Consider the following 25,243-nt stretch of genomic DNA (forward strand, 5'->3'; position numbering starts at 1 on the left):
CTTTATGCACCTCAATACCATGTGACCCACGAGAGGAGCCCCAACCAATGGGTTGTAATGTTCATACACACGAGGCTGTGAGAAATGGAACATCCCTGCTCTCTACTCAATGTCCTTCTCTATGGAACAAACCAAATAAACAAACCAGGGGGTGGTTTGCACAGCCAACTACAACTGCCACCTTCTGCAAATGCCAGGGGCTATAACCAAAAGCAGAAGCCTTTGGGACCCCAGTATCTTACATACAATGCGAGGTTTAGGGTCGAGAGAGGCAGGTACCACACAATTCGGGTTTAGCGTGTAACTTTGGAGATTTTTATGTCCAACAGAACATCTGTCCCAAACAAAACAAAAAAAACAAACCCACTGCAAGGAAGTGGGCACAGTCCAAGAGTTTAAAAGTGCAGTCAAGGAAAAGTTCTGTTCTTGTCTGAATTTTCCTTAGTCCTCCCCGTAGTGCAGAATTCAGGGCTCTCTAGCGCCCCCCTCTGCCCATCACAACTGCTCGGCCTGTACGTTTGGCTCCTGATACAGGCGGATTCTCAAGTGTAGCAGGTTCATTACAAAATACATGGAAGGTTGTACGTCACGGGTGCTCCCAAAATGCAAGAAAAAGTCTGTGGCACAAATGAACCCCAAATAAATCAGAAGCACAGATTCCTTGGCTGGATATGGGAAAACAACCAATCGGACTTAGCGAGTGAGTGTATGGATGGTTGTACTGGTGGCTGCTGGGAAATTGCGTGTGACCTGCACCCCGGTGCCTTATTGCTATCACATTAAAGTGGTTTAGTTTGTCAGGGTATAAAGGGTAAATCAGAAACAAAACCATGGAACCATATTTTGGCTTCTAGTGTTCACAACTATCAGTGTTGCACAGGCAACACGGGGTTAAAATACTGTGCAATGAGCAGAAATGCTTCAACTAATAGGCAACTACCTAAATATCATAGGGACTGCCCAAAGTATCAGTTCTACATAATTACTAGGGAAGCACAAAATCCACTATTTTGGATTCGGCCGAACCCCCGAATCCTCTTGCGAAAGATTCGGCGAATCCTGAACCGAATATGCAAATTAGGGCTGGGAAGGGGAAAACATTTTTTACTTCTTTGTTTTGCGACAAAAAGTCACGAGAGTTCCCTTCCCTAATTTGCATATGCAAATTCGGATTCACCCAGATCCAAATCCTGAAAAAGGCAGAATCCTGGATTCGGTGCATCCCTAATAATGGTCAAATGAAAACACTTGAGTGCAAATGGATGTCACAGTAAGTTAGGCTGCATGCTGTGCCCATTGTGACATCCATTAAGTACAGACACTCAACGAAGGGGACATATTGTGCGTGATAATGGGGTGCTTGGGTGCCTTTAATACATTTTCTAGCACGGAGTTGGGTAATACTATTGTCAGACAATACCAGTGTGTCAGAACCAGAGGGAGGAGCTACACAAGGACGAGCAGCGTTCTTACTGCAATGGGCTAGAGGCCAAAACTAAAATCTCTCTCTACAAGTTGTGCTTTAATGGTAATAAGAGTCACACATATATTCTGGGAGGCATGTGCAACTCACCTGTCAGCAGATTGACACAGTTGAAAGCAAGAAGAGGACCCCAATTGGAAATTTGTGGAGGGGCGGGGCATGAGAGAGCCATGCTCCCATGGCAACCCCCGCCTGCGACCAAGATTTTCAAATAAAACGGAAAAAAACAGGGTGTGGGATAATTCCTTCAGGGTCACGCTCCTACGGCCCTTGAGCTGGGCGTGGGGGGGGATATAGAAAATGTCTACATTAAAAAATAATGTAATAATTTACACAGCAAAAACAACTTGCTGAAGTAACGTAAATAAAAAAATATATATAATCTAACCTACGTTGGGTTACTTTGTAAACCAGAGAGCGATCGAGGGAGGAAGGAGAGGCTTGAGTAGCGAATCCGGGTCGTCCAAACGGGTTCCGTCTTCTACAAAGATCCAGTCCAATCACATTATGTGGAAATAGGGGGGGGGGGTTAGTGGGAAAGGGGCGGAGCAGGAGGAGATTTTTTTTTGTTTTTATCATTTTTTAATTGAAAGAGTCACTAGAAAAGTCCTGACCAGGAATCCAATGTCCGTCGCGTGTCTCTGGGATTAAAGATACAGCGGTCCAACGTCTCGCGGGGTCCGACAGCAGAGAGACAACAATATTCTGAATTTAAAATTACATTAAAAAAATAAAAAGCCCGGAGGGGTGTCGGCATAGCTGGACATTCCTTTCCTGGCATGAGATGGGCAGTGTTCACCAATCGGATTGGCCCCTGGAAGGCTTGAGGTGCAGCCGAACACTTAGCTTATTATTGGTAGTTTTCTTTTTTGCTGTTTTTAGCTAAATATTAATGCCGGTTCCCCATTAAACTAAGGGCAAGCAGATATCAAGCAGTCCTGCTAGTCACACGTTGTAGTGGCCTCGGGACAGTGATATTCTTGTGTCAGTGTTAAAGTCTCGTCCATTCTTTCCGTCCTTCTCAACAGACATGTTTCTGTCCATGAGAATGGAGGTCCTGTATACTTCTAAGGACATACTCATATGAAATGAAGATATGTAAAAAGCACAGCAGGAGGGCCGGCACCAAAACTGTAGTGGAGGCACCTCAGTTATTATGATCCGGCTGGGTGTATCGCGTAGCAACAACATAATCATTGGTTGGGAAAAGTGGAATTTAAAAGAAAGAATTAAAAACAAGGGTGAAGGAAGAACAGAGAGGCAGGAAGAAAATGGAAAAATAAAAGGTGGCTGAATAAATAGAGAAATGTAGGGTAGGGTGGGAGCGAGTGATTTGGGGGCACTCGCACTGGGGCATGCTAAGCCCAGCCGGGGGTTGTTAGAGCTGGAAACCCTCCATGGGAGCTTCTCGTTGCTGGAAGATGAACTGCTGCTGGTTGAGGTCCACCTGTGGGGCGATGTTGCTGTCCTCATCCTCAGTGCCGAAATAGTGCTCGATCAGGTCAAACGCCTTCTGGTAGATCTCCTGATTCTCATGGCTCTGTAAGAACTCAATCTTGTCCAGTCCTAGAGAAGACACAAAATAAAGAATTGGTGGAGGAACATCGTGGAGGATCTGCTTGGGCTACACACCCACAGCTGCAAGAACATTTAAAGGGGATTTTCACCTTCCAAACACTTTTTCAGCTCAATTGTTTCAAGATTTTTCCCCAGAAATAAAGACTTTATTCAATTACTTTCCATTATTTCTTTTTTTTACCGTTTTTCAAAATCTAAGTTGAATGTCCCTGGCTCCTGCTTAGTTATTCAGGGGCAGACTCTAAACTGCTACAATTTTATAACATGTCTCAGCAGCATCTCTGGAGTATTAGCAACTACTGTATAAATTCAAATGCCTGTAATGAAACTCAGGGATTCTGCTCAGCAGGGACAAACACATGGATCAACTAAATGTATAGATTAAGAACAGTTTACAGGGTCGGCGACCCCCCCTCCAAGCTGAAAACTTCACACTTCAATATACGAAAAACAGTCACACGTAGAAAATAGAAAGTAATTGGAAAAAGTTGTTATTTCTGGTGATATATCTAAAAACAACTCATTTAACAATCTCCTTAGTATGAAATCAGGACCCATTTGCATTTGTCCAACTAGAATGCACCTATACCCCCCTGTACTACCTACTTACAGAAGTCTGAATTTGCACTTTGGTCCCTTAATTAGGAGTGAGGGTGGGTTTGGGGTCTAAGATCAAGACTCACTGGACTCATCTTTATTGGCCAAAGCAAGGAGAATAAAGAAATTGTTACAGATCACTGTATCGGTGTAATGAGTCAGGACTAAGCCCCACTTCTCTGTTGGACCGAGGGAAAGAGAACAGCCCCAGAGGAGGAAATAAAGAAAATCAGATATTTTAAACCTCAAATACCACTTGGAAGATATTAATGTACCCACTCTTAATGGGTGAACATATTGAAGACCCCTGCACACTAGTGATGTGCTGGTTGGGTGTTTTGCAAACCGCACCTGACCCTAACCTGCCCGAGCCCGACTTCCCTTTATAGACCCGCCCCGCAGATGACTTCACAAAAAGCAGGTGCGCGGCTATAAAGCTATAAAGCCGGGCTATAAAGCCGGGACAGGGGTGTGCGAGGTCGGCCCAAATCAACAGGTATCGGCCCAGCCAACACATCACTACTGCACACCTTCCCATGTGTAAACACACAAGCCTGTTAGTAGTGGATAAAACATTGTCATCCATCAGTCACACAATCCCACACTAGCAGGGAATACATGCAGCTAACAATAATGTGCCAACAGGAAGGTCAGACCAGCTCCCGGCACTCACCATATGCTTCTTCAATAAGCGCGCAGTAAGGGTTAATGCCCGTCCCATTGGCCCGCTTGGCCTCCTGCTCTCCCAGCCTCAGTATATTCTCTAAGCCGTTCAGAGCCACTTGTACAATCTTGGAATCCATGCAAGTCAGGAGGTCACAAAGAGGTTTGATGCAACCTAAATCAACCAGGTACCTGGGATATAGAAGACATTCAAGGGTTAAAGGGATACGGACATTAAAAACAAACTCTTCAATATTAATGTATATGAAGTTGGTGATGATGGATGTCAAAAAGGTTTAATTTCTAGTGTCAGTATTTCTTTAAAGGATAAGTAAGCCTTTTAAAGGAGACATTTTGTATAAAAAAAAACCAAGAACGTACCGGTTATACTCATTTAGATATAGAAGAATTGTGCTTAAAAAAGTAGTGTTTCAGGCTGATTTATTGAACATTTCTGCAAAAACCCTAATAATCCCTCCCATCTCTTCCACTTGCTGCTCCCTGAATTCCCAGGCTGTGCACTCAGCTCACTGCACTGTAGGACAGGAACCAATCAGCAGCTAGCAGGACCTGATAGGAGCCTGTCTGTGCTTGTGTGATTGCAGGGCTGTGATTGGCTGTCCCCCTACTGTGCTTCTGGCAGGGACACACCCACCCCTCATTTGAAACACAGACAGGGACCAAAGAATATCTATAGGAAGCTCCAATAAAGGGGCTATTTTTATAGATAATATTAACTTTTAGCACCATGTAAAAGAAACACCATATATTACTTATAATTGCCTACAAAATTAGCTTTTTTTAATTTATCCTATAGGTCTCCTTGAAATAAGTGACAGTAAAATTGATGATTGTGCTGTTGTGCAATGTTCATTCATTATTTATTTTATTTTGATTCCAAGATATTAAGGGATACATGTGCAGTTAATATGAATGAATTTTGTTACAACAGCTCCACCTGCTGGTCAGTTTCCCACCAGTCTGACCAGCAAGTAGTCAAGGAAGTTGTCAGGAGAAAGAAAGAGGCTGATGTTCTTCTGCTTACGAAAGATGTGAGAAAGGTTTCTAATTTTATTCCTAAGCAGAAGAACATCAGCCTCTTTCTTTCTGAAGCACAAATCTCTCCCAAAAAGGATATTCTATAAAGCTATTCCAGCTGATATAAACAAGGTATCGGTAATTGCCAGGAGATTCTTTCTTCTGAAGTTATCACAGATAAAAATGAGTTGCTCTAGTATCTGGCCAATCATTTCACGGAAGGTGATCTCTAGCCCTGATAGAGAAATCAAGTTGGGAAGGATCCATTATATACTATAAGGCTCAGTGCCATCCCCTAGTATCGAGGCTTATCTGTGTGTCCCGTAGTCTCACACCTCCACAGCCAATTACAAATAACCTGTAAAATAGGTTTGGGGGGGGGGGGGCAGCACATACCTGATCTGTTCTATGGAGCCGCCGGATGTTGCATTTGTGATAGCCCATGCAGACTCTTTTCTTGTTCTAAATTCCGCTGTCTGTAGAATGTTTATCAGAGCTGGGAAGATATCTGCCTCGATCACGGTCTGTATAATCAGAAAAAGCGCTCAGGCAAAGTCTGCTGCATCTGCTCCACTAGTTACTACTGGCAAATGGCAGACCTATTACTTGTAGATAACTTTTAGTATGCCGGAGACAGCAGTAGATAATTTGCAATGTTTTCTGAAACATATCAATTATTTTGTAACTCTCAATATCAACTGATATCTGGTTATTATAGCTTAATTGCCCTAGCAACCAGGCAGCCATTTGGAAATTAGTATAAAAGATCAAAAGAACATGATTTGGCATTCGGGTGTATCTTCTGTTCTTTGTTAACCAAATTGGGAGCTTTAAAGCACTAGACATTAAGGGTCAGGGCACATTCGGGGAGATTAGTCGCCCGGCGACAAATCTCCTCTTCTTCCGGGCGACTAATTTCCCTGAACTGCCTCCCCTAAAATGTAAATCGCCAGCGGGATGGCACTCGGAGCACTTTGTTTTCTGAAGTCCCCGAAGTTTCCTCATGAGACAACTTCAGAAAACGAATCGCTCAGAGTGCCATCCCGCTGGCAATTTACATTTTAGGGGAGGCAGTTCAGGGAAATTAGTCGCCCGGAAGAAGAGGAGATTTGTCGCTGGGCTACTAATCTCTCTGAATCTGCCTGTGTGCCCTGACCCTAAAGGTGAGAGCTGCTTACAGACCACACAGTTCTGACTATTTGATTTGATTATACAAATAAGTACAGATGCACCAAATCCCTACATTGAGAATGCAGCCAAAAACCACAGGGATCTGTAGTAAATGTGCCCTAAAATTTACCAGATCCAAGTATTACAATAAGGTCTAGAGTCTAGACAACGTGGGAAAGCCATGACACTGGACAAACAGCCTGGTTTGGTTTAATTCTGCAAGTAATAGGCTGAGAAAATACCTGTATCTGAACTCTATTTCCAGCTGTGATGTTTGATATCGTCCAACAGGCCTCCTTCTTTATAGATTCCTTGGGACTACTCAACAGATGCAGCAAACTTTGTAGGGCTGAGCAATTTAGAATGACCTATGGATAAACAAAAAAAAATTATATTACACTTTTATCACTTTACTTTCCTGCTAAAATGTACTTACTACAGGGTGCTGCATCATGTTACAGTTTCTCTTTGTACAGGGTATAAACTCACTGTGACTCCTGTTGAATAGTATTTAGCACATGTAAGGTATATCTCTCTCTGTACAGGCTGTGAGTAAAACTGCTAAATCCTACACAGATCATGTCAGTGCTGTGTCCAAGTATCCCTTCTGCCATTTCCAGCGCTTAAAAGGGTTGTTCACTTTCAAATTAACTTTTATTATGATGCAGAGAGGACTATTCCGAGATAATTTGCAATTGGCTGTCACTTTTTATTATTTGTAGTTTTTGACTAATTTAGAAGCTCTCCAGTTTGCAATTTCAGCTATTTGGTTGCTAGGGTCCAAATTCCGCTAGTAACCATGCACTGATTTGAAAAAGAAACTGGAATATGAATAGGAGAGGCCAGAATAGAAAGACGAGTAATAAAAAGTAGCAATAACAATACATTTGTAGCCTTACAGAGCATTTGTTTTTAGATGGGATCAGTGACCCACATCTATAAGAGTCAGAAGAAAAATGCAAATAATTTGAAAACAATAAAATGCATTAATGAAGACCATTTGGAAAATTGCTTAGAATTGCCCATTCATACTAAAAGTTAACTTGAAGATTAACCACTCCTTCAATGACTACTCTACAGAACAAGCATCGCCTAACCACGACACACTTCTTTCTTGCAATCACACAAACACTTACTTGAGTCTGGATGTCATCTCCAGTCACGATGTTTCCAACAGCTCTCAGGGAAGGAGACACCACTTTGTAATCAGTGTGCCTGCAAAATTTAAAATAAAAAACATACTTCTAAAACTCTGTAGCATTGCCACAAAACTCTATATCTACAGCTACAGCAAACTACTACTTTCTGGACATATTCAGTGCCATACAATAGGACAGTCAGGCAGTCTAAACTGCCGTCTAAGACATGAATACACAGAGCTGATTAGCATTAGGTATAATTAGAATGTCTAAATGGAAACAAATCAATTTATGCCTCCAGATAGATACTAAAGTCCTGCATTTGATAGAGACAGTGCCTCACATTAGTAGTTCCACTAGTCTTCTACACACGCCTGCATCAATAACTGCTTGGATCTTATCATTCGGCCCATCGGATAGGTACGACAGTGCCCAGCAGGCATCCGCAAGAACATCAGTGTCGTTGACAAAGAGAAGCCAGGACAGGACAGTGAGGCATGGAGAAACCTGCGGGAGAAAACAAAATAGTATCAATATAGCAAACCACTCACCTATAATACTAGTGTGACAATGATGATGATAAAGCAGCAGCCAGGGTGTAGCGTGCCAGTAATACTACTGACTAATAAGACAAAAAGCATGCACACAGGACCGCCGTTAGAAATTACGGGGCCCCATACAACAAAATTTTCGGGGGCCCCTCCCACTTCACATCACGGTTAAAAGACCACACAGACATCAGTACTAATAAAGGTAACCCTCCCACACACAGTTATAAAAAGCTATTAGGGACCAGGGCCCCCTATAAGTTAAAAAAAAAAACATTGGCACCAGGGCCCCCCATAAAAGCTTTTTAAAAAAGTATTGGTGCCAGGGCCTCCCTTACAAGTTAAAAAAAAAATTGGGGGCCCCAAAGAATATTTCTTAAAAAAAACATTGGCGCTAGGGCCCCCGTTTTCATCTGTTTACGTGAGTCCAGGCCTTTTTGCCGCTTCAGAACTTTGCCTCCTTTCGTGACTTCGGGTCTTTTTGCTGCTTCAGGACTTCAATTTTGTCTGTTTCCATGATTTTGGGTCTTTTCGCTGCTTTGGGACTTCCATTTCGGCTGTTTTCGTGGCTTCGGGTCTTTTCGGCGATTCAGGACTTCAACTTCGGCAGCTTTCGGTCTTTTTCGCTGCTTTGGGACTTCAATTTCGGCTGTTTTCGTGGCTTTGGGTCTTTTCACCACTTTGGGACTTTCATTTTGGCTGTTTTGGTGGCTTCAGGTCTTTTCAGCTATTCAGGACTTCAATTTGGCTGTTTTCGTGACTTCGGGTCTTTTTGCTGCTTCAGGACTTCAATCTTGTCTGTTTCCGTGATTTTGGGTCTTTTCGCGCTTCGGGACTTCCATTTCGGCTGTTTTCGTGACTTTGGGTCTTTTAGGCGATTCAGGACTTCAACTTTGGCTGCTTTCGTAGCTTTGGGTCTTTTTTGCTGCTTTGGGACTTCAATTTCGGCTGTTTTCGTGGCTTTGGTCTTTTCGCCGCTTCGGGACTGCAGTTTCAGCTGTTTTCATGGCTTCGGGTCTTTTCAGCTATTCAGGACTTCAATTTGGCTGTTTTCGTGACTTCGGTTCTTTTTGCTGCTTCAGGACTTCAATTTCAGCTGTTTTCGTGACTTCGGGTCTTTTCGGCACTTCAGGAGTTCAACTTCGGCTGTTTTCATGGCTTCAGGTCTTTTCAATGCTTCGGGACCTCGGCTATTCGGCACGGCTTTGGCACTGTCACAGGGGGCCCGGTAGTGCTGAACTTTTCGAAAGAGCTGGGCCCCCCTCGACAGTGCCGAAGCCATTCCATCTCCTTCCGAAGTCCCGAACCGCCGAAATACGGAAATGCAGAACAGGCCTGGGCCACTTGTACCCCCTGTGCCCCCCTGATGGTGGCCCTGTCTCTCTCGCTCTCTCTCTCTATACTTTTGCTGAAATTGCCTGTTATAACAAGGTTACTGCTGGCCAATCAGAAGGCTGGATATAAAAGTCGCGAGCTGATGTTGTTGATATAAAAAACTATGTGTTTAGATTTCTGGTCAGTGTCGCCCCCATTGTTACCTTGGCGAATTCAGGAGGTGGGTTCTTCCCTCTACAAAGGTTAGACAGGGCCCACACAGCGTTTCGGGTCATTGTGAGACGGTTCTGCTTAGACAGTAATCTGAAAAATAGTAGAATAGAGTAATCTTTGCCTCCTGCTGAAATTTAGATTTCATACTGAAAGTATTCTTGTTTTAATGTATATACTCATTTATTGTATAATGCTTTTTTTTTCTGTATAATGCATTTCTTTTACATCAGAGCCGTGAGCATTCAATATTCATTCTCCCACTTCAATGTATGCATGGTCTCTGTTTAGCACTCTGATCCTATACTCAAGGATAAACATCTTTTCTACTACTGTATATCATCAACACAGTACAACTACTTCAAAACAAGGAAAAGTCCATAAAACACCCAGAATTCTTTATACTAACTGTAAAAGTGGAGGCAGAATATTACAGTCCAGCACATAATCCCGGCACACGGTACTGTCTCCAGCAATGTTTCCTAGAGCCCAGACTGCCTGTTAGGGAAGAGAAAAGAAGAGGACGACTTTCATAGCATGACCCATGTATCAAGTCCTTGTGTAGGGTAGGATGACCAGATATAGATAGGGTTGCCACCAGGCCGGTAAAAATGATGGTTGATCCCAATGTTATTAATAGGGAATAAAGATAAATATATAGGAAGGTCAGTGATATGATCCCAATGTTATTAATAGGGAATAAAAATAAATATATAGGAAGGTCAGTGATCCCAATGTTATTAATAGGGAATAAAGATAAATATATAGGAAGGTCAGTGATCCCAATGTTATTAATAGGGAATAAAGATAAATATATAGGAAGGTCAGTGATCCCAATGTTATTAATAGGGATAAAAAATAAATATATAGGAAGGCCAGTATTTTTTTCCAGAAAAGGTGGCAACCCTAGATATAGGGTTCAAACAATATCATTTCCCCATTACCTGCTCCTGCACATCTTCGAACTCTGAGCTGAGCAGCTCTATAAAGATGGGCACAGCTCCTGACTGGATCACAATGCGGGTCTGTATGGAGTTCCCAGACGCAATGTTAGTGAGCACCCACGCTGCTTCAAACTGAACAGAAAGAGAAGAATTACTTCCAGAGGCCTCCTACAAACTGATATTACGCGTTCACGCTGCTGCCACTTTATTCCATAAGCAACCATATGAATTCAGCATGCATGGAAATTCAACTGGTTATCCTATACAGGAGCCTCCCTTATTTCCCTACATGTTTGAAATAATGAATACACAGCTCCAGAGAGAGGGATGTCTGCTTTGTCCAATTAAGATGATATGGCAATATTTTTTCTCTGTATTTACACTTATGGATGGGAGCTGCCATATTATCTTGTAAGGCAATAAAGTAGGAGCACTTATTATTTGCACAGTGCATTCATTCTCTGGAGTTTTTACATGATATCTTGTTGGGCGATGCCATATTATTTCTGTTAGGCTGAAGGAACACGGGCTGCTTTACTAATATTGTTCACTGCTGCCTCCCATTGACTTGAATGGGAATGTTAGATGGCTGATTTGCACCCATTTGTCATCAGAAAAGAAGCTGTTGCTCTCCTTGAAGTTGGCAGTTGTGAAAAGTCATAAGGATTTAATCACAGTTGTAAGTTTGTTATTATTTCTGTGCAGAAATTAATTGTATGTGCCTTTTGAATGTACCTTGGCCTGAGCTAGATCTTCCTTGGCTGTTATGGTCGCTTAAAGGGTTTGTTTACCTTTAAATGTAGACTGAGATATTCTGAGACAATTTGCAACTGGTTTTCATTTTTCACTGTTTTTTTTTGTCTGTGTTTTTTATTCGTTCTATACTAAACTATACTAAAAAATTTAAAAAAAAATGACGTTGCTGGACTGGTACTTTAAAGGTAGACCACCCCTTTAAGCAAGCCTCTGATCAACTGAGTGCCTGCTAAATGTGGGGCAATCATGCCAATTTTAGAACGCCCCAAGGTACACAAATGGCTCACAACCAGCTGACCAGACTTCTCTGAAGGGATAAGAGGAGCAAGTAAAGACACCAGACAGTTAAACGGGTTGTTCACCTTTCAAACACGTTTTTCAGTTCAGATTGTTCCCCTAAAATAAAAACTTTTTTCAATTACTTTCCATTTGTTATTTTATTTTTTACAGTTTTTTTTTAAATTTTCTAAAGTTGAATGTCCCTGTATCTGGTGTTTGAGTCTGGCAGCTCAGTAATTCAGGTGCAGATTCTTTTCCAATTGGCTGATCCATTAGTTGATCCATTTCTCAGTAGGATCTATGGGGAATATAAGTGCAACTATTGTATCAAGTCTAACAGCTGCCTGTAATGGAACGCAGGGATTCTGCTCAGCAGGGACAAAAATAAGAAATTTATCAACTAAATGTATCCATTTAGAACAGTTTACAGGGTCGGCGACCCCTCCTCCCTAGAGCTGCTTTAGAAGCTGAAAAATGACACTTTTTACACTTCAATATTAGAAAAACCGTCACACATAGAAAATAGAAAGTTACTGGAAATATTTCTGGGGAACAATCTGAAACCAACTGAACTTTTAAAAGTGTTGGAAGGTGAACAACCCCTTTAAAGGGGAAGGAAACCTAGTCAGCGCAAACGCTTCTTCCTGCTGTGAACAGCGTTTTGGCCCATGCGCACTAGGATCATTTTGCCGGTACGGATCTACTGCGCATGCGCCAAAAGTCACGCGCATGCGCAGTAGATCGTACCGGCGAAATGATCCTACTGCGCATGCGCCGTTCAAAGCAGGAAGAAGATCGCGTGGAAGAAGATGTCGTCGGTGAACTCCCTGGACTGGACCTGCGCAGAAGGGTAAGTAACAAGTTAGGGGCATTTGCCCAGCGGGACGGGTAGGCCAGGGGGGAGGAGGGAGGGTGGGCAACAAACGGGAGGGGGGGTGGGGGGTTTGCCGCCGACTAGGTTTCCTTCCCCTTTAACAGCTATGGTTCATTCAGTGTATTTCTCATAGGTCGTTCCGACCTTTACCTGTAATGTACAGTTCTCTTTCCTCTTCAGGAACTCCACGAATCTTGCCACCACCCCCTGAGTCCCGGTAACCTCATCAATGGGAGGGTTAGGTTCTGTAAAAAGACAAACACACTGTTATTTCCCCAAATCACATATTTATTTAGCAGCAGTCAGAGATTCTAAACGTGTGCTCACTAAGTAGTTATGGATGTCAATTTGAATTTCCTAAGTAGCAGCGAAGGAACTATGTTATGTCTGACCAAAACTAGGATTTATATTTCTACCGGTAAATCAGTTTCTCTGTTGTCAACATGGGGACACGGGTTAAGCTCCATCCTCCATAGGCAGGACACTTGATTGGATAAAAAAAGGGGGCGTGCCTGGATAGTCTTTACCCCTAGCACTTCCCTGTTCACTCAGTTGGTACCAAGTAACCGGACAGAGAGAGAGTGTGCCCGGACCCCTAGCGATGTAGAATCTGCAAATGCATTCCCTGATCCATCTGGCAATGGTAGTCTTTGAAGCCAGTTGCACGACTCGTGGCCCGGCTGGGATGATTAACAAGCAATCCTACTTGCGGGACGACTTGGAACGTGAAAGGTACATTTTCAGTGCCCGGACCACGTCCAGACTGTGTAGACGTTTCTCCTTGGAATTCTTGAGCTCCGGGCATAGTGACAGAACTACTATGTCCTGGTTGAGGTGAAAAGATGAGACAACCTTTGGTAGAAATGTTGGATTGGTGCGGAACACTGCATTGTCTTTGTGAAAAATCACGAGATGCGGATCACAGGAGAGAGCTCCGACACCCTGCATACTGATGATATTGCCAGGAGAAGGACTACTTTCCAGGTCATCCATGATGGTTCAGCTGAACCTAGAGGTTCAAATTGAGCATTGAGAAGTGCCTCTAGAACAGGGTTGAGGTCACAAGTGGGTACTGGTGGTTGGCGTGGTGGCACAGATGGGCTACTCCCTGCAGGAAAGTCCTCACAGAATCGTCAAAAGCAAATCTGTGCTGAAACAGTAGGGATAATGCCGATACTAGGACCTTCAATGATCCTAGTTTTAGGCCTACGTCCATACCCCTTTGCAGAAAGAAGAAAATGTCTGAAAGGGAGCCCATTTGAAAACAGACCCTATTATCTTGACACCAGCCCCAGTAAGTTTGCCTGACTCTGCTTTGGAAGATACTGGTTTTCTGGCCAGCAACAGTGTTGCTAAAATTTCCTCTGAAAAGCCCTTCTGTCTATAGATGGATTCTTCAATTGCCAGGCCTTCAAATTATACAGCACCGGATTGGGGTGGTTGATGGGTCCCTGAAGGGTGCAATGAGAATCACTGAGAGATAAGACCACTGAATCTTTTTAAGTACTCTGGAAAGCGGCGGGAAAATATACACCAGTTTGAAGTTCCAGGGTTGCGTCATTGCGTTGACTCCATCTGCCAGTGAATCTCAACATCGTGGTTCACTCCCCACCCGGATGAGCTTTCATCCGTGGCCAAGACTCTCCAGTTTGGAGATGCCAAAGACTGTCCAGTGGAAAATGTCTTCAGGGCCAGCAACCACCGAAGGGAGGTTTTGGTCTGCGCCGATATTGGGAAGGTCTGACATAAGGATCCTCTTCTCCATTGCTGCAGAATTCTGGTCTGTAGTGGTCTTAGATGACTCTGAGCGAAGGGGACCATTTCTATTGCTGCCACCATAGACCCGAGGACTTTCATGGCTAAGTGAATGGTTGGGTGATCGCTTTGTGCCAACAGCCGAATCTGGTTGCGGAGCTTGAGTTGTTTGTCATGTGGCAGGAATTCTTTCTGTTGCTGTGTTTCGAATTCTAGACCCAAGAATACCATCCTTTGTGACGGATGTATCTACGATTTGTGCCAATTGATTGTCCACCCGAATTGTTGTAGCATCGAAATTGTTCGCCCCATCTTGTTCGGCCCGCTCTACAGAATCCAACTTGATGAGTAGGTGGTCCAGGTAAGGTGTGATTGATACCCCCTGTATCCTCAGGGCTGCAGCCATGACAGCCATCAGTTTCGTGAATACTCTGGGGGCTGAAGTCAGTCTGAACAGTAGTGCCACAAACTAAAAGTACCGGTTGTTGTAGGCAAATCAAAGGTACTGATGGTGAGGTGGCCAGATCGGGACATGGAGGTATGAATCCTTGATGTCTAGAGACAATAGAAGTTGCCCTGGTTCCATTCCCTGGATCACAGAACGCAGAGTTTACATCTTGAACCGCACTGTTCTGATGAATCTGTTCAATTCCTCGAGGTCCTGCAGCTTGGTGCATGCAAAGTATGTCACCTGTGCCTAAGTTGCTGGGGCTCATCCCCCCCCTTTGGGAAATAGGGCCCCTGTCCTACCTTCTGCCATGTGCTCGTCTGTGTTCCAATTGTTTCCCCACAATTCCCCACAAAGTGCTGCTAGTGACTGAAGTCCGCCGACGGATGAAGGTGCTTGATCCGTGGTCTCCCTGCTGGAAGAGTGACAGAGGTTCTCTTTGCTGGGGGAGAAGTGTAGGGAGCGCCAATTCCGTCTAGCGCCTCTGTGTAGAAGTGGTGCAGAAGTGAAGAGCAACACCTAACGACGATGTGACGTCACTTCCATGCGCCCACTCCCCTTTGCGCCAAACCTGTGTTCGCGCCAAACAGTATTCGTTCCCTGGAACCCGGAACTGCTGCTCCCAAGAAACCGCTACATGCAGAAGCAGAGAAGAGATCGAGGGGAGAAAGGCTGCCACCAAACCCACCGCAGGTGCCAGACAGCTAGCAGTCGGAAGGGAAGCCCACGCAAAGGGGAGTTGGTACAGAGATAGCCCCCCCGGGGAGGCTATACCTGAAGCAGTACATCACCAATCAGATCACAGTGACCACGCATAGGCAGGTATTTGTCTGGATGGTCTGTCCCCTTAATGGTAATGTTGCACCCGGGTGCCACAAGTCCAGCGTTGGGTGTTAACTGTGCGGAGGCAGGAATCCCTGCTCCATGTCCAGCCCCTGGTGTCAGTGCTAAGCGCTGACCTTTGGATGGGTCTCCTAGAGACCTGGTGTCCAACCTCCTGTGGACAGGACACTTGAAAAACTGAGTGAACAGGGAAGTGCTAGGCCTGCAGGGATGCCCAAAAGGTAGATCTGGATCTACCAGTAGACCTTTAGCTGGTGATCAGTAGATCTCAAGACACTGTCAACAAACAGCTTGTCTAAATCTCTGTCCTATTTCATGCTTTTCATTCAAATACTTATTATGTTATGGTTACATAGAAATTGTTGTTTGTTAAATATAGCAAAATAAATTCTCTCAAATCAATATAATAATTAAGTAATGCTTTTATGGATGTAGATCATAATGGGACATCATCACTAAAAGTAGACCTCGCATTAGTAAAGTATGGGCACTCCTGTGCTAGGGGTAAAGTTGGAATATCCAGGCACGCCCCCTTTTTATTTATCCAATCAAGTGTCCTGCCTCCGGACGGTGGAGCTTAACCCCACTGGTCTCTTGTGTCCCCCGGAGATGCCAGACAAAAATAATTATCTATGGAACAGCAATGAAAAATTATATTATAGGCACAGACTGAACTGTGCAGTACAAACAACTAACCTTTTGACAGAAGTTTTCTGAACTTCTGTGTTGCTGCAAGCTGCTGCTCTGGATTGTTGGAGAAAATCATCTCTATCATGTCTGCAGAAATAGCGGCACTCTGAAAGAAAGAATACCCAGAGTTGTTCAACTGTTTGACTATATACTAAAATGTTCCTGCTGAATTGTGCTTAGTACAGGGAATACCTATGTTGCCATAGTTTTATGGGATCTCTCTGTACAGACTATGAGCAAACTTAGGGGACTGTTCCTGCTGAATTGTGCTTAGTACAGGGAATACCTATGCTGTCATAGTTTTATGGGATCTCTCTGTACAGACTATGAGCAAACTTAGGGACTGTTCCTGCTGAATTGTGCTTAGTACAGGGAATACCTATGCTGCCATAGTTTTATGGGATCTCTCTGTACAGACTATGAGCAAACTTAGGGGCTGTTCCTGCTGAATTGTGCTTAGTAAAGGGAATACCTATGCTGTCATATTTTTATGGGATACAGGCTAAAATTAAATGTAGGCTCTCTTCTAGTAATCCAGATCTATGGATCATGCTATTTGGACAGCCATATTCTGCTATGCACTCACAGAAGCCATTTCCATATTGTTGATCTGTGCCTCGTGGAAGTTGCCATCTGACATTCCCTCTTCTTCTGTTGCTTCCTCGGCACAGGCAACATTTCTGCGCTTAAAGAGCTAGGGATGAAAGAGACATAACTAATTTAATCTGATATTAGACACATACAAGTTTAAAATGAGCCCTCCCTTTCATCTGCATATGTGTTTACTTTTGTTAACTTACAGGTAAAGGTGCATATGCAAAATAGGGTTCAGCTTTAGTTCGGTATAAGGCCAAATCTTTCACAAAGTATTAGCAAGTGTTTTCACTTCCTTGTTTTGTAATGAAAAGTCATGTGATTTCCATTCCCGTCCCTAATTGACATATGCAAATTAGGATTTTGTTCAGCCAGGCACAAGGATTCAGCCCAATAGGGATTTGGTGCTTCCCTAATAAAGAATTGCAGACGACAAGTCTCCCAGTCAGTCACTGTCCTTAGAAATCACAGCCCTCCCTCTTCCCACACTGACTGACAGCAACAGCAGGAAGGTAAACACAGCATATCTGAGGGGGCTCCTTAGGGCAACTGCAGGGGCAGAGAGTCATAAACAAATGTGGGTTGTGCTACCTGCATAGTAGAGAATGCATCCAACAGGCTGATTTTATATTGTTTTTTCCAGGCCCCAAAATATATGTAGCTCCCACCCCTACCCTGCCTATAGTTCAGAGCAAGCAGAGAATTTATAATTTATAAATAATAATGATCTCATTGGCTCCTAGCTTAAAGGAATTGTTCAGAGTAAAAATAAAAACTGGGTAAATAGATAGGCTGTGCAAAATAAATAATGTATCTAATATAGTTAGGCAAAAATGTAATGTATAAAGGCTGGAGTGACTGGATGTGTAACATAATAGCCAGAACACTACTTCCTGCTTCTCAGCTCTCTTGGTTTTCACTGATTGGCTACCAGGCAGTAACCAATCAGTTTACTTGAGGGGAGGCCACATGGTTCAGAGCTATTGCTTCTGAATCTGAGCTGAATGCTGAGGAAAAATTGCAAACTCACTGAACAGTTATGTCCCATGTGGCCCCCCTTATAGTCACTGACTAAAGGTGGCCATACACGGGCCGATAAAAGCTGCCGACAGACTTTTTGGCCCGTGTATGGGGGCCCCCGACGGGCTTCCCCGATCGAGATCTGGGCGAAAGTCGGCCAGATCTCGATCGGATGGGACTAAAAATCCCGTCGGATCGCGGCCGCATCTGTTCGTTGATGCGGTCCCGCGATCCGACCGGATCCGATCGTTGGGCCCTAGGGCCCACAATCGGATTAGCCCGATATTGCCCACCTCAAGGTGGACATATCGGAGGGAGATACGCTCGTTTGGCGACATCGTATGGCCACCTTAACTCAGAGTTAGAGAGCTGAAAAGCAGGAAGTAGTGTTCTGGCTATTATGTTACACATCCAGTCACTCCAGCCTTTATACATTACATGTTTGCCTAATTAACTATATTAGAGACATTTTTTATTTTGCACAGCCTATTTATTTACCCAGTTTTTATTTTTACACTAAACTGTTCATTTAAGCCTTTACCAAGTCTAATGTTCCAACTGGACTCAGGTGTAATAATAATAAAAATAATAATAATATAACATATACACACCTGTTCTTCTCGTTTCTGTTTGCGCAGCTGCAGTCCCTCCTCTTCCCTCCGTCGTCGCATCTCGTCGGTGTTTAGAGACTTGTTCTTGTAGCTCTTTAGCCGAGAGTTCTCTTTTCCTGAGCTCGTCATGATTCCTGCATGAAAAAATAAACAGCGTCAGTGCAATGAGTCAGTCTCTCAACACAGATTCACTAATACGCACTTTTTTTACTCGTTGTGGGGACTCTGTACCAAGATCGTCAAGTTGCAGGGGCCAAACTGAAAGCTTATGTTGGCCAGGTTTGTCAAGCTTGACCAAGTTTTGTATAAATTGAGTATAAATCACTGCTCACTCCCAGTCATGCACATACAAGGAATGTTCCCACTCAGATGAGGATGCTACTGCCAGTGGTTGGCGGAAATTGGGCAGGCGATTTTGGCAAGCGGCTCCCGTGTGACCTTAGCCAAAAGGGGTGGGTCATGTAATTTTTAGTATAGAATAGTCAATTCTAAGCAACTTTTCAATTGCTCTTCATTATTTTGTATAGTTTCTGAATAATTTGCCATCTTCTTCTGACTCTTCCAGCTTTCAAATAGGGGTCACTGACCCCCACTCTAAAAACAAAAGCTCTGTTGTGGTTTTTGAGTTATTTAGCTTTCTATGCAGCAGCTCTCCAGTTTACAACTTCAGCAGTCTGGTTGCTAGGGTCCAAATTCCCCTAGCAACCATGCACTGATTTGAATATGAAATAGAAGCCGTCTGATACGGAAGTGGGGCACAGAAAGGGCAACTGGAAGTGCTAGGCCCGAACTGAACGGGCTTTGGATTGGCCCTCACATCACTATTGTAAACCGAAATTATTACATTCAGTTGATCCATGTGTTTGTCCCTGCTGAGCAGAATCCCTGAGTTTCATTAAAGGCAGCTGTTAGACTTGATACAATAGTTGCACTTATATTCCCCATAGATCCTACTGAGAAAGGTTTCGAATCAATGTTGGAAAATTGTAACAGTTCAGAATCTGCACCTGAATTACTGAGCTGTCAGATTCAAACACCAGAGACACCGACATTAAAGGGCATGTAAAGGCAAAAAAAATAAAATCCCATTTTTAATTTCTTTAATGAAAAAGAAACCTATATCCAATATACTTTAATTATAAAATGTGTAGCGTTTTTATAAGAAACCTGACTGTATGCAGTGACATTCTCCCTTCATTTACTGCTGTGGATAGGAATTGTCAGACGGTCCCTAACTGCTCTGCAGGGAAACAATCATACTTATGAACAGCAGGGGGAGCCCCCGCCTTACTTCCCAGCCATGCAGAACTCAAGCAGCTTTGTTTATGACGATCCCTAAGCAGCCCAGATCACACTGAGCATGTGCACAGTCTTGGTCTTGCAAAGATGTATAACAAAGTTACAAGATGGTGACCCCCTGTGGCCAACTTTGAAAGCATAAATTATTTGTTTGATTAGGCTTGTGGTGCAGTGAGTTCATGTTTATGTTTAGTCTACAAAATACAGCATTTCTAGCCTTATTCTATTTTAGACGTTACATGCCCTTTAAACTTCATTTCTGGAAAAAAAACAAAAAATGGAAAGCAATTGGGAAAGGTCTTTATTTCTGGGGAACGGTCTGAAAACAGCTGAACCAGAAAGTGTTTGGAGTGTGAATCGCCGGCAGGATGGCACTTGGAGCACTTTGTTTTCCGCCCGAAGTTGCCTCACGAGGAAACTTTGGGCGACTTTGGAAAGCTGAAGAAATTCCGACTGCAAGCCCAGCAATCTTAGCCGACAGGAACGCAGTTCAGGGAGATTAGTTGCCCGAACAAGAAGCAATTTGTTACTGGACAACTAATCCCCCTAAATAGCAGCGTGTGCCCTGACCCTTGAGGTATAAAGATCCAAATTATGGATAGATCCGTTATACTGAAAACCCCAGGTCCCAATCTGGATAACAGGTCCCATACCTGTACCCTGCTTACATTATACACCCTGCTTACTTATTATATACCCTGCTTACATTTTATACCCTGCTTACATATTAAATAACCTGTTTACATATTATATAACCTGCTTACATGTTATATACCGTGCTTACATATTATACACCCTGCTTACACATTATATACCCTGCTTACATATTATATGCCGTGCTTACATATTATATACCCTGCCTACATATTATATTATATACCCTTTATATAACATACCATGCTTACATATCATATACCGTTTATATTATATACCCTTTGTTGTTATATTTGTACCTCTATGACCTCGTACGTAAAGCAAAACCACGAAATAGTGCAAGTTCAAATACAATGAGGTAGTTTATTGTGTCCAAAATATAAGAATGTTCTTAGTTCCAACGGTCCGCAGCCTCACAATCAGCTATTAGCTAAACATAGCCATTGTGGTATTTCCAGTAAGTTTGAGCAACACTTATGCAAAAAGGGGCCCCACTAGACAGACTGACACTATGCTGACACTCTGGAATTTAAGTAACAGAGTGGTGATCTTTTATTTGTATGGCCTAGTATAAGCTATATGAGTGACCATTGTCCACAGTAGACCATTAGCCCTTATAGTCCATCCTGCCTTGGGCCCTATAGCGTTATGGCATCATAGAGGGCGGAGGTGACAACTATCAACCCTCTGACACTAGCCATTCGTCCGTCTTAGGATTTAGACCGTTCCAGATATAATTTTTTAATAACACCTGCTTACATATTATTTACCCTGCTTGCATATTATATACCATGCTTACATTTTATACCCTGCTTACATATTATATAACCTGTTTACATGTTATATACCGTGCTTACATATTATACACCCTGCTTACACATTATATACCCTGCTTACATATTATATGCCGTGCTTACATATTATATACCCTGCCTACATATTATATTATATACCGTTTATATAACATACCCTGGTTACATATCATATACCGTTTATATTATATACCCTGCTTACATATTATTTACCCTGCTTGCATATTATATACCATGCTTACATATTATATAACCTGCTTGCATATTATATACCATGCTTACATATTATATACCATGCTTACATATTATATACCCTGCTTACATATTATATAACCTGTTTACATTATATACCCTGCATACGTTACATATACTCTGTTTATATTATATACCCTGCTTACATTAATCTCCATGTAACACCCCCTGCTGGCCAACAAAACACCTTCCTCCTTTAGCCAGAGCACCAGCCCTCATTCATCTGATGCAGAGCCTTCAGCCTGTGTGCCAATAGCTTTACAGATCCTTTTTTGTATCATGAGTCAGACAAAAATTGGGATCCCCGTTTGAAAGCACCAGAGCCCTAAGGTGAGTCAGATACCTGCAGAACAGCAGAGAGAGGAGAGAAGCATTCATACTAAACTAGCCTGCCAAATATAAAGGCTAAATACTAATTACTTAAGGAATTAAGTTAATTACATACGCACATATGTAGGAAGCAGAATTAAAGGCACAATAATCAGACTAACAGGAATGATAATCCGGCTGGGACAATGAATATTTCCTGGTTATCCACTAATTATACATAATAATGGGTTCAAGACAATGCCTCGCTCTGCTTTGTTAGCAATTTGTTGCATTTATCTTTAATACGAGTGTTGCTTATAACTGACATTCCACAAATTGGCAAAAACCTTCCTTTTAGTAGCCACAAGGGCTAACAATCCTGATTATTAACATTCTTTATTTAGATAAGCACTCTGGATAATAAATGCCGCATCCGTGTATAATAGATATAATACACTAGTGCCATGACTATCCGGTATATATTGAATAAAGTACCCCCTACTGTGAAATACAAGGATATAAGTTACTGAGGAGTTCCATGACCATATAAAAACATGAGGTCGAAGGTCATGGAACTCCGAGGTGACTTCTAATATCCTGATATTTTGGAGGGGGAACTTTATTTATTATAATACTCAAGTTTCAGTGAGTTATGTGACAGAAATGACATCACTAAGCTCTGATTATAACTGATGACATTACTAAGCACCATTTATAAGGATGTCATTTACAGGATATTCATGGCTTTTGTGTATTATATCCTTACAACACATAAGAGCCATGAATATGTAAATTATATCCTTTAGTGATGTCATTGGTTATAATTGGTACTTAGTGAAGTCATTTCCAATGTAAATGTCACATGACTCACTGAAACTTGTTTATTATAATAATGTACCTCTGTTGTAAAATATGAGGATATTAAAAGTCATTACCTATATAAAAACACTCAACCTTGTGACTTTGTATAGCCATGGAATGCCTTGGTGACTTATATTATCCTTATATTTCGCAACAGGGGGTACATTATTCACCATATAATGACAGGCTTTAGCATATAATACGTAAACATGTAAAGGGTTGAGCAAAGTCAAAGGCTACAGTAACATTCTGCAATGATGCCTGTTTTCTCAGAATTCTGCTGGAGCAGCACTATTAACTGATTCATTTTGAAAAAAAATTTTTTTCCCATGACAGTATCCCTTTAAAGTATTGCTGAGACAAGTGCAGAGCATTCCCTGCAGAGCGGCTGCTATCCAGGAGCAAAGAATCCACAGCCTGCATGACTAATCAGCAATTCAATTAGATGCATGGCTGTACATAAATCAGTTCAGACTGCAGCATGATTCCATATGTGTTCCGTTTTAAAGGGGTGAGATGGCAACAATACTTCTGGGGTAATTGCCAGTCTGGCTGAGCACAAGACAAGGAGAACATGCACATACTCCACATGTTCTGGGTTCTCTTATTTAAAGGGGTCATTCACCTTTAAATTAACTGTTAGTAGGATCTAGAGATGGATATTCTGAGACAATTTGCAATTGGTTTTTATTATTTGCGTTTTTTGAGTTATTTAGCTTTTTATTCAGCAGCTCTCCAGTTTGTAATTTCACCAATATGATTGCTGGGGTCCAAATTCCCATAGCAACCACGCATTGATTTGAATAAGAGACTGGAACAGAAAGATGATTTGGGGGAGATCCCTGTTTACCCTTTACTAGACACAGAGCGATGGCACTAGTACCCACACTGAGCAATAAGCCAGGGCTCCGGCTGGGATTAATGCTGGTGCCGTTACTAAGGATCCCTCGTTAGTTACCGCCGGCAAGAGCTGTCTAAATCCGGGGGGATTAGTGACGGAAGCAAGTGTCAGTTCAGAGACACGGCAGAATGTTACTACTGGAAACATGTACTGGAAAAAAATGAATGTTTAAAAGAAAATGTAAAAAAAAACAAAAAACCCTGGACACTGGGATGTGAATAATCCCACTAAAATCATTGTGTAAGAGGAATAATGAACAAGTGACCCCTCTTCACATACACAACATCAAATTATAGATCTAAACACCTTAAAGCAGCGAGAGGCTCATGTATTATTAAACTACAGCCCCCTGCGCAGGATGGGAAGTGGAGAGCTGTAGTTTAACATGGTTCAGGGTGAAAACGTGCAGCCCTCCCAACCAGGTTTCGTGGACGTAAACACTGTGCCTTTAATAACAGCTCTCTATATTGGTTCTACTGAGTGACCTGATCCCCATCTCTTTAGTCTTTGCACCCCTTCACCCATATACTGGGCCATCACCCAGGAAGAAGGACAATATGTCTTTATATAGGGCCATGTACACTCAGTAGTATAGCAGGGTGACACCCCAATGTTTCTATATATCTGTAACCTTGTTATGAGCTAAGGGGGCCCAGTCTGAAGGTCAGTTAGGGGGAGATTTGGGGTGAGTGCTTATTTGTACCCTGGGTACCCCTGGAACTATAGCAGGGTGACACCCCAATGTTTCTATATATCTGTAACCTTGTTATGAGCTAAGGGGGCCCAGTCTGAAGGTCAGTTAGGGGGAGATTTGGGGTGAGTGTTTATTTGTACCCTGGGTACCCCTGGAACTATAGCAGGGTGACACCCCAATGTTTCTATATATCTGTAACCTTGTTATGAGCTAAGGGGGCCCAGTCTGAAGACCAGTTAGGGGGAGATTTGGGGTGAGTGATTATTTGTACCCTGGGTACCCCTGGAACTATAGCAGGGTGACACCCCAATGTTTCTATATATCTGTAACCTTGTTATGAGCTAAGGGGGCCCAGTCTGAAGGTCAGTTAGGGGGAGATTTGGGGTGAGTGCTTATTTGTACCCTGGGTACCCCTGGAACTATAGCAGGGTGACACCCCAATGTTTCTATATATCTGTAACCTTGTTATGAGCTAAGGGGGCCCAGTCTGAAGGTCAGTTAGGGGGAGATTTGGGGTGAGTGTTTATTTGTACCCTGGGTACCCCTGGAACTATAGCAGGGTGACACCCCAATGTTTCTATATATCTGTAACCTTGTTATGAGCTAAGGGGGCCCAGTCTGAAGACCAGTTAGGGGGAGATTTGGGGTGAGTGATTATTTGTACCCTGGGTACCCCTGGAACTATAGCAGGGTGACACCCCAATGTTTCTATATATCTGTAACCTTGTTATGAGCTAAGGGGGCCCAGTCTGAAGGTCAGTTAGGGGGAGATTTGGGGTGAGTGTTTATTTGTACCCTGGGTACCCCTGGAACTATAGCAGGGTGACACCCCAATGTTTCTATATATCTGTAACCTTGTTATGAGCTAAGGGGGCCCAGTCTGAAG

General features: G+C 42.9%; 1 protein-coding gene across 2 annotated transcripts in view; it reads right to left on the reverse strand.

Annotated features, from left to right (window-relative positions):
* Positions 1-292: 292 nt before the first annotated feature.
* Positions 293-25,243, reverse strand: part of kpna1.L (karyopherin alpha 1 L homeolog) — a 29,451-nt gene continuing 4,500 nt past the window's right edge. Inside the window, exons 2-15 of one of the 2 annotated variants that reach the window (XM_041581415.1) lie at positions 21,739-21,935; positions 18,576-18,709; positions 16,937-17,044; positions 16,357-16,456; positions 12,765-12,859; positions 10,706-10,837; positions 10,171-10,259; positions 9,755-9,854; positions 8,012-8,175; positions 7,666-7,744; positions 6,772-6,897; positions 5,756-5,883; positions 4,332-4,513; positions 293-3,049 (exon numbers count right to left, since the gene is read on the reverse strand). In XM_041581415.1, the coding sequence (XP_041437349.1) occupies positions 2,862-3,049; positions 4,332-4,513; positions 5,756-5,883; positions 6,772-6,897; positions 7,666-7,744; positions 8,012-8,175; positions 9,755-9,854; positions 10,171-10,259; positions 10,706-10,837; positions 12,765-12,859; positions 16,357-16,456; positions 16,937-17,044; positions 18,576-18,704 (1,620 nt within the window). In that variant the 5' untranslated portion in view covers positions 18,705-18,709; positions 21,739-21,935 and the 3' untranslated portion in view covers positions 293-2,861. The remainder of the gene's footprint in view (positions 3,050-4,331; positions 4,514-5,755; positions 5,884-6,771; positions 6,898-7,665; positions 7,745-8,011; positions 8,176-9,754; positions 9,855-10,170; positions 10,260-10,705; positions 10,838-12,764; positions 12,860-16,356; positions 16,457-16,936; positions 17,045-18,575; positions 18,710-21,738; positions 21,936-25,243) is intronic. The other variant, XM_018245812.2, reaches the window with a different exon arrangement.

Source organism: Xenopus laevis, chromosome 2L, assembly GCF_017654675.1.
Source record: "Xenopus laevis strain J_2021 chromosome 2L, Xenopus_laevis_v10.1, whole genome shotgun sequence".
NCBI lineage: Eukaryota > Metazoa > Chordata > Amphibia > Anura > Pipidae > Xenopus > Xenopus laevis.